This window comes from Macrobrachium nipponense, chromosome 13, assembly GCF_015104395.2.
Source record: "Macrobrachium nipponense isolate FS-2020 chromosome 13, ASM1510439v2, whole genome shotgun sequence".
Taxonomy (NCBI): Eukaryota; Metazoa; Arthropoda; class Malacostraca; order Decapoda; family Palaemonidae; genus Macrobrachium; species Macrobrachium nipponense.
The window spans coordinates 101,932,976-101,943,504 of record NC_087206.1 but is presented as its reverse complement, the minus strand read 5'-3'; the positions used below and the strand labels follow the sequence as shown (position 1 = coordinate 101,943,504).

Here is a 10,529-nt window from a genome sequence, read left to right as displayed (position 1 = left end):
TCAGACTAATTCTTGCATGTACAACTGAAGATTAGTAGTGTTGACAGGATGAATTGCACTTAAGTTCTTCAAGTTTTTGAAATAACGGAAAGAACCAGTTTTGATATCTGTCGAGTAAACTGCAAGCTTTGCAACAAATACCTTGCAAGTATCATACAAATCCATCACTGTTTTTCCTGCACCTTGCAAGAGAAGATTGAGGTCATTTAGATGTTTGGTGATGTCTGAGAGAAATATAAGTTTCACAATCCAATCTCTGTTCTCCTGCTCAGGATAGTCTTGGCCTTTTTCTGATAAGAAAATTTGGATTTCATCAAAGCATTCCACAAATCTCTTCAATACCTTCCCACAGCTTAACCACCTAACACTGCAGTGCAAGGGTATATCTTTGTACATACTGTCCACCTCTTCAAGGAAAGCTTGAAACTGCCTGTGCGTAAGAGAAGATTGTGCAACAAGAAAAATTACTGATTTTGTAACAGTAGTCATCACCTTGTTGAGATCAGAGCTCAAGATCTTGGCACGTAAATTTTCTTGATGAACTATGCAGTGCAATTTCAGAATGGGGTGCCCAATTTTATCCTCAACCATCTTATTAAAACCCATGTTTTTTCCTACCATAGCAGGAGCACCATCTGTTGTAATTGCAAAAATCTTTCCTATGTCTACTCCTCGGTTCTCAAAATGGTCAGTGAATACCTTCAGTACCTCGGTGTCACTATACCTGGCAAAAACAGCCAAGCAGGGAATGCCATTGATATCCACGCTTTCATCCAGGGCCACACTGAACACAGGTGTACTTGTTAAAGCAACAGTTTGCTGCTGACTTACATTATCAGCCATTTCAGAAATATGTCTCTCCACGGTTCTAGCTGAGTCAGGCATGTCTTTTATCCTTGAGATGATAACGTGTTTGTTTCATATGCCATCAAATAACACCTCAGAACACTGTATGAAAGCTGCTTTTATAAAATCTTCATCAGGAAAAGGCTTTCCATGCTTAGCTATACACAGAGCTAGTTTGTAACTGGCTTCAGTTTCATTTTTTTTTTGCTGGCACTCTAAGTTTTTTAACACATTACTTGGTTTCTCATAGCGGGATACTGCTTTCTTAATCACCTTAGCCTTGTCAACACTATCCTTGAAAGGCTTCTTGTGTATTGTTTCAAAGTGTCGTTTAACACTCGATGTACGCCACACGACATTCTCGCAGCAGAGAGCACACATAACACAATCATTCTGCTGAATAAATTCGAAGTCATTTGTCCATGATGACTGAAGTGATGGGACATCAAGCTTGACTTTTTTCGCAGTAGCCATGGTGACAATTAACCAGAAAGAATATTACGCATGGCAACTAAAGAGTCATTGACACAACAGCGCTTTTTGACCGATGCGAACGGCTGGCGGGAGCACACGGGTACCAACAGGTCTCATGCTCATCTACATCTTGTTGCACTCACATACTCCTCATAATGGGTACAAAACATTTTTGTTTTAATTCAGTGTATCATAAGAAAGAAAAGATAGACAGATCAATATATAAACAGATAGATAGATGTGATAATTTGAATCATAAAGTAAGTAAACCATAAAGATAAATGTTACGACCCCTTTGGCCGTAATACAGGTTCTTTATATTTCAATAATCACAGGGATCGTAGGCAGTAAGAAAGTACACAGGGTATGAGGAATGTGGACACAAACACCAGAACAAAATTAACAATATTTAATTACAAAATACACTTAACACTAAATAAGCCTTGTGAGGAAACTTAACATTAAATATACAAAATACAAGGAGCAAATAACAGCTCACAAGGACTCCTAATACTGAAAGCTAACCCTAACAAAGTAAAGAATATAATATGCCAAAGGCTCAAATAATAATAACACGGGCCCAATAATAAAACCACTAGCCTACAAAATATAAGAAAGAAGGAAGACCAGAGAAAATAAAGACAGGAAAACCTTAAATCTCCTACCTAACAGTGTTGGTACTAAACTTAAAACTAAATTCAAATATTCTGAGGGACAGTAAATACCAAATACCGACAACTCAATACAACATACATATATATACAAATATAATTGATATTTAAATACGAAAATCCTTGCGTACAACGAAGTGCACAGGAGTTCACGAAGTTGCTTCAACCTCCCAGCAGCTATACGGGGGAGCCCACAAATTGTCCAGGTAGACCCAGGGGTCGAGATCAATTCCGAGGGACAACACAGGATAATCACCTCTTACCTGGCAATTGCCTCCCTACGAGCCTCCTCACGAGCCCTTAGCTCTCCTGGACAAGCAGCTGAAGACGGACAGGACAGTGGTTGGCGTAACGCCTCCTACGTGGCGGGACAGCGACGACCACGTCTTCCGCCAAATCCTCCGGCGGGAATCAGGAGTACAGGCGTCGCAAGTGACGATAACCTGCGCTATCACAGCCGTGATCAAACTCCACAATGCACATATGCCGTAGATGGCTCAGCACATCTACGGAAAAACCACTTCCAAGGGAGGTCCGTCGGAGTATTCCTCCAAAAAGGCGTGAGATAAATCTCCAGAAGGCTGCCAACAAAAGAGCGTACGTCCAGAAGCTTATACAGGCCCGAACTATTTTTGGCCGGCCTCCACTCACAGCACTACAGTTCCATTCCAACTCGAAAACAAAATAAAAACAATCGTTAACACGATAGTTAGGTAATTCACAACGAGGAGGAATCACTGAGCAAAAACACTGAACGTTACGTTAACGTAAAAATAAATTACAGCTGCTGAACTAAATATAAGAGAACACTTAAAACTAAGTTACAAGGCTGATTTAAGAAAATAAACAATCAATAAATTACATTAATTTGACACCTTCCTCCCCCTCAAAAAAAAAAAATTATTCAAATAGAATACATTTTTTTAGTACCACAATCATATTACATACTAGAAGATAACCATATAGACAACTTAATCTAAAACATCCTGCAAGGGAAAAAGAGAGAACTTAATCTAAAATATCCTGCAAGGGAAAACAATAAGGTGAAGCAAAACTCAGAACATAATGAAACAGACTTAAGACAAAGCCCGAATCCATACACCATTTTAAACATGATCAAAATTGACTACCTTAAATATAATTTTCAATACAAACCCCGACGGAGAAATGAGAAGGGCGAGGGGAGAAGAGAAAATAAACCAGACTTACATCCTAGAAAGGGCATCAGGAATACAGTTATCAACACCCTTAACATGTTTAATACTTAAAGGAAACTCCTGCAGCTGAAGAGCCCAACGCAGAATCCTCTGGTTAGAACCTTTCATTCTTTCGATGAACACCAAAGGGTTATGGTCCGTCCAAATTTCTACGGGAAAGGAAAAATTAGTAACGTACGGTTTGAAATGAACCAAGGTACGAATTAAAGCTAGTGCCTCCTTCTCAATGGTAGAATACCTTCTCTCAGCATCCAGCAACTTACGACTAAAGTATGATACTGGACACACTTCACCTCTTCATGTCTTTGAAAAGTACTCCACCTATACCCACATCACTGGCATCTACAGCCACAATAAACGGTTTCTGAAAGTCAGGAGACATTAGAATGGGGTTAGACATCAATACAGTTTTCAGTTTTAAAAAAGATTCCTCACACTGAGAAGACCATACAAACTTTTGTCCCTTCTGCAATAGTTGAGTAAGGGGCTGAGCAATGTCAGAGAAATTCCGGATGAATCTCCTATAATAACCCAACATACCTAAAATTCTCCGGACTTCCCTAACATTGCGCGGCCTTTGCAAATTTAATAGCGCCTCGAGGTTAGCTTGTTTAGGAGTAACCTGACCCAAACCAACCTCGTGACCTAGATAACACACCTTGGCTTTACCGAATTCACATTTACTCAAATTTACAACAAGACCAGCGGCTCTCAAGGCCTCAAATACCTTCTTTAACCTCACCAAATGAGTCCGCCAGTCATTGCTGTGAATAACCAAATCATCTATATAAATTTCTGTACCCTCCAGACCACATATAACTCTGTTCATCAACCGCTGGAAGGTACACGCTGCATTCTTCATCCCAAAGGGCATTACCTTACATTCGTAAAGCCCAAAGGGCGTAACAAAAGCGGAAATCTCACGAGCTCGATCCGATAGGGGAACCTGCCAATACCCCTTTAAAAGATCCAATTTAGTTATAAACTTAGCAGGTCCTATCCGATCAAGACAGTCCTCGATACGTGGCAAAGGGAAAGAGTCATTCTTTGTATTAGCATTGACCTTGCGGTAGTCCACACACATGCGAAACTGCCCGTCAGGTTTCTTAACAAGTACAATAGGTGAGCTCCAAGGACTTACCGAAGGTCTAATTAAATCATGCTCCAACATATAGTTTATCTCCTTCTCGACAATATCACGTTTTTCTGGATTTAATCGATAAGGACTTTGTTTGACTGGGGAAGCACTACCCACATCAACATCGTGTTGGAGCAAGGTCGTTCTACCTGGAGAGGCCTGAAATAAGTCTGAAAAAGAAGATATTAATTTTATCATGTCATCCTTCTGGATACCCTCCAGATGCTCCAAACCCTTTTCCAAAGTTTCCAAATTTTGCATATTAACTGTAAGAGCATCTGAAGATACCTGGCAAAACAAGTCGGCTGGTTCTTCTAACGTGGGTTCTAACACTAGAGACACTGGTTCATATACTATAGCTAGGGGGTCAAGTCTACCAACTGTGTAAGATTTCAATCTATTAATGTGGAATATCCGACACTTACGTTTGGTCCCAGGAGCTTCCACTTCATAATTGACATCAGACAATTTCCGGAGTACCTTCCAAGGCCCCTTATACCTAGGTTCCAGAAAATTGTCAGAGTCTGTACTCAAAACCAAAACAAGCTCACCAGGCTCAAACGAACGTGCCTTACTCTTCTTATCATAATTTTCCTTCATTGAGGCCTGAGACAACACCAAATTATCCTGGGCAAATTTCCAGGCAGCTGATAATCTACTCCTCAGGTCCTCAACGAACTCACCCACATTCAATACTTTCTTATGACTAACCTCTAGCAACTCATGGAAAATTTCTAGAGGACCACGTACCTTATGTCCAAAAATCAACTCAAATGGAGCTACACCTGTGGAAGAATTGGGGTGATTACGTATAGCAAAGAGAGCAAAGGGAAGACCTTTATCCCAATCCTCGCCTTGCTCATAACAGTATTTTTTTAGAATAGACTTAAGGGTTTGGTGGAACCTTTCCACTACGCCCTGACTCTCTGGGTGGTAAGGTACACTGGTAATGTGCTGAATGGCCAGTTCAGCACATTTACCTTTAAATACCTTGCTCGTGAAATTAGTGCCACAATCTGTTTGAATCTTACGAGGCAACCCATACCTGGAAAAAAATTCTATTAGCTTCTCAAACACTACTTTGGATGTAATTTTCCTCATAGGAAAAGCTTCAGGAAACCTAGACGCTCTGTCCATTATAGTCAAAAGATAAGTAAATCCCGATTTAGTTCGAGGCAAAGGCCCAACCACATCAACAACCAACTCGGCAAAAGGATCCCCAATTGCAGGAATTGGATGCAAAGGGGCTTTAGGAATAGGTTTATTAGGTTTACCCATTACTTGACATGATTCACAACTTCCTACAAATTTCTTCACTGAGGATTTCAATCCTGGCCACCAAAAATATTTTGCCAATCTACTATGTGTTTTGCAAACTCCAAAATGGCCAGAAAAGGAATCCTCATGAGCTAAACTAAGGACATCATTCTGATATTTTGAAGGTACCACAATCTGTTCTACCCGAGAGGTTTGGTTCAAGCCGTGACCCACAGGACGACTAACTCTATACAACAAACCTCTAATCACACAGAACCTTGGTTTTGTTAAATCATCCGTACCTCCTAATTCATAATTGAATTCAGCCTTCTGAGCTTCAATAAAGCTTACACGGTCACAATCAGGATTAAATATTTTATTCATAAAAGTACTACTACTACTACTACTACCTACAGACCCGGGTCTCTCTACCTCTACCTCTAAACTACTAAAGTTTAAATTATCCTCATTCTGTAAGGCGGCAGCAGCCTTTGCAGAAGCTCGAGTGGTAATTGCCACAGGACTTGCAGTTACGGACACTATTGGGAATAATTCATAACCTCGGGCATCCAACATATCATTTCCCAAAATGCCGTCAATACCAGGGATGGGGAGCTTTTCTACCACTGCCAATTCTGTCACCTTGTGATACCCTGGGAAGAATGCCTCTACCTCCACCAAAGGCGCAGAAACCACTGTATCAGGGAACCCACCCAGTACCACATAATTTCCAGAAAGCTCACCAACATCCTTCAAAACCTTTGACAACACCAATGATCGAGCAGACCCAGTGTCCCTTAAGAAGTTCACTCTGACAACTTTACTATCAACAACCAAACTGCCAGGCCAAATATATTTGTCAAAAAGTCACAAAGGAGAGCTAGTAGGCGATTGATTTATTTCACCTCCACTACCGCTAAACCTAACCCTTCCTTCAGTTCCTGGGGAACACTCAACTTCAGTATTAGGGGTAGTAGGGGCATTGGCTATCAAAGATACGGGGACGTTGTTACCTCCCCTTCCGTTCCGCTGGAGATACCTCCTCCGGGCAGGACACCGAGCTTGAAAGTGCCCCTGCTCGTGACACCAAAAACAAGTTCCCCTATCTCTACCAACATTATTAGAATTTTGGTTACTCTTGGAAAACACCCGAGTGTTCCTTCCACTCGTGTTATTTCCCTGGCTAGCTTCAACCTTTGTTCTAAAGGGGTTATTGGATCTCCAATTATTGTTCGGCCTGTCAGGCTGGGATTTAAAGACTGATGGGCCAAAACTACTGTTACCTACACGGTGTGTTAAAATATATTCATCAGCTATCTGAGCGGCTTTACTTAAGTTACACGCTTTAACCTCCTCCAGGTGAATTCTAAGTTCCTTACTACATGTTTTTTTAAATTCCTCAAGTAGCATCAGCTCCCTCAAGGAGGAGAAGGAGACCACCTGACGACTCTTTACCCAGTCATCAAACTGCTCCTCCTTAAGACGGGCATACTCTACATAAGACATAGTATTGGGCTTCATAGAAGTTCGGAATTTCAGGCGATAAGCCTCAGGGACCAAGTCATATGCCTTGAGAATCAACGCCTTAACCTTACTATAATCTCTGGCTACACTCTCTTCCAAAGCATTATATTGGCGAATGGCCTTGCCTACTAACCTGCATTGAATTAGTACAGTCCACATCTCAGTGGGCCAAGACAACCTAGTGGCCACCCGCTCAAAAGCCTTAAAGAACTCCGGCACATTACCCTCGTCAAACACGGGCACCAACTTCAATGCCGCACTCATGTTAAACTTATCGGAAGGACCGGTGGGAGTACTGTTAAAGTCAGGGTTAGCTCGCAACCTAGCCAAGTCTAAGTTAATTCTAGCCATTTCCAACTCATGGCGCCTCGCCCTCTCATTCTCTTCGAATTGTACCTTCAATAATTCTATTCTTTTACAAATTATACTAAGGTCCTCATTTTCAGGATTCACCACAGACTTTACTGGTTCTGGCTGTACCTCTACAAAGGGGTTATTAGAAACTTTAGTTTTTACTGTTAAATTAGCTGGACCATTATACATAACACCAGTACGAGGGTGGTCCTCAAATAGTGACAGCCCAGGATTAACACTGACCTCTTCATCAACAGAATTATCTTCTCCAGAAGTTCCACTAATCATATCCCTAGCCAAATCCTCACCCTCAGCTATACACGAGCCACCATCGCCTTAACAGACAACAACAAACTGAGCCTTAGTGTCCGTGGGTCTAAAAGAAATATTTAACCAACGAGCACAACTCCTTAAATGCTCCTTACTTAAGACAGCTAGATATTTGATACAGTCAGCAGACCCCAAAAATTCGGCTGGGTCAAAAACAAAGTCTTCCATAGTGAATTACCTATAAGGGGGGAAAGTAAGGCAAGCAACAAAATCAAATCAAATATTGTAACCTATCCCAGAGTTGCTCCACAAACCCAAACTCTGTGCACACCTGCGTACGGTCCTGTCACGGTCGCCAAATTGTTACGACCCCTTTGGCCGTAATACAGGTTCTTTATATTTCAATAATCACAGGGATCGTAGGCAGTAAGAAAGTACACAGGGTATGAGGAATGTGGACACAAACACCAGAACAAAATTAACAATATTTAATTACAAAATACACTTAACACTAAATAAGCCTTGTGAGGAAACTTAACATAAATTAAATATACAAAATACAAGGAGCAAATAACAGCTCACAAGGACTCCTAATACTGAAAGCTAACCCTAACAAAGTAAAGAATATAATATGCCAAAGGCTCAAATAATAATAACACGGGCCCAATAATAAAACCACTAGCCTACAAAATATAAGAAAGAAGGAAGACCAGAGAAAATAAAGACAGGAAAACCTTAAATCTCCTACCTAACAGTGTTGGTACTAAACTTAAAACTAAATTCAAATAATATTCTGAGGGACAGTAAATACCAAATACCGACAACTCAATACAACATACATATATATACAAATATAATTGATATTTAAATACGAAAATCCTTGCGTACAACGAAGTGCACAGGAGTTCACGGAAGTTGCTTCAACCTCCCAGCAGCTATACGGGGGAGCCCACAAATTGTCCAGGTAGACCCAGGGGTCGAGATCAATTCCGAGGGACAACACAGGATAATCACCTCTTACCTGGCAATTGCCTCCCTACGAGCCTCCTCACGAGCCCTTAGCTCTCCTGGACAAGCAGCTGAAGACGGACAGGACAGTGGTTGGCATAACGCTCCTACGTGGCGGGACAGCGACGACCACGTCTTCCGCCAAATCCTCCGGCGGGAATCAGGAGTACAGGAGTCGCAAGTGACGATAACCTGCGCTATCACAGCCGTGATCAAACTCCACAATGCACATACGCCGTAGATGGCTCAGCACATCTACGGAAAACCACTTCCAAGGGAGGTCCGTCGGAGTATTCCTCCAAAAAGGCGTGAGATAAATCTCCAGAAGGCTGCCAACAAAAGAGCGTACGTCCAGAAGCTTATACAGGCCCGAACTATTTTTGGCCGGCCTCCACTCACAGCACTACAGTTCCATTCCAACTCGAAAACAAAATAAAAACAATCGTTAACACGATAGTTAGGTAATTCACAACAAGAGGAGGAATCACTGAGCAAAAACACTGAACGTTACGTTAACGTAAAAATAAATACAGCTGCTGAACTAAATATAAGAGAACACTTAAAACTAAGTTACAAGGCTGATTTAAGAAAATAAACAATCAATAAATTACGTTAATTTGACAATAAAAGTAATGATGCACAATACACATTCTCTCTCTCTCTCTCTCTCTCATCTCTCTCTCTCGTCTCTCTCTTTCTCTCCTCTCTCACTTCTCTCTCTCTCTCCTCTCTCTCTCTCAGTATTATTTTAATGATATTTTTCTTTGCTTCTTCAAATCAAATGCCATGCCATAGACAAGCACTCTGCATGCCAAGTCTGGCACGAATGCCATAGGTTGCTGACCTCTAGATTAGACACTAATATCCATCATTTTTAACATTTTATTATTCACCCCTTCTCAACCCCCACCCTTCCTATCGGGGATGAACCTGGTCTTGGAGGGTATTGGGAGTGTCACAATTAATCTCAGTGACCTCAAAAACTAGAGATTAGTCTACGCTAATATCTGTTGTTTTTGGTTGTTTTTTTACATATCATCCCCTTCCCTTCCCCCCTTCTCACCGCCCAGCCTTGCTATCAGGGCTGAACTTGGACTTGAAGGCCATTATTGGAAGTGTCACTATTCATTCAGCAACCTCAAAAATTATGGATTAGGCACAAAGATCTGTTATTTTTGGTTATATTTATACATCACCCCCTTCACTCCTTTCTATCAGGGCTGAACTTGGAATTAAAGGGCATCAGGAGTGTCATTGTTCATCTTGGTGACCTCTAAAACTCTGGATTAGAGATTAATATGTCATTTTTGGTTTTTTTACATGTCGCCACCCTTCCCACCCCTTCTCAAGGCCTCATTTCTATCTGGGCTGAACATGGAATTAAAGGGCATCAGGAGCATCACTACTCATCTCAGCAGCCTCAAAAACTGAACACTTAACATTGTCGTTTTTGTTTATTTTTACATCACCCCCTTCCCACCTCTCCTTCTTATCGGGGCTGAATTTGGACTTATAGGGCATCAGGGGTGTCACTATTCATGTCAGCAACCCTGAAAATTTTGGATTAGACACTACTATCAGTCATTTTCGCTTATTTTTACATGTCACTGCCTTCCCACCCCTCATCCCTATTGGGGCTGAACTTGGACTTGAAGGGCTTCGGGAATGTCACTAGCATTCTTCTCGGCGACCTTGAAAACTATGGATAACACACTAATATCAATCATTTTCACCTATTTTTATGTCTCATCCCTTTCCCACCCCCTTCCC

General features: G+C 41.3%; 2 protein-coding genes across 2 annotated transcripts; both read right to left on the bottom strand.

Annotated features, from left to right (window-relative positions):
• Positions 1–843, bottom strand: LOC135225409 (general transcription factor II-I repeat domain-containing protein 2A-like). Its single transcript, XM_064264745.1, has one exon. The coding sequence runs from the start codon at positions 841–843 to the stop codon at positions 1–3; it is 843 nt and encodes a 280-aa protein (XP_064120815.1).
• A 75-nt stretch (positions 844–918) lies between these two features.
• On the bottom strand, positions 919–1,320 carry LOC135225408 (uncharacterized). The gene has a single exon (XM_064264744.1). The coding sequence runs from the start codon at positions 1,318–1,320 to the stop codon at positions 919–921; it is 402 nt and encodes a 133-aa protein (XP_064120814.1).
• Between the last annotated feature and the right edge of the window lie 9,209 nt (positions 1,321–10,529).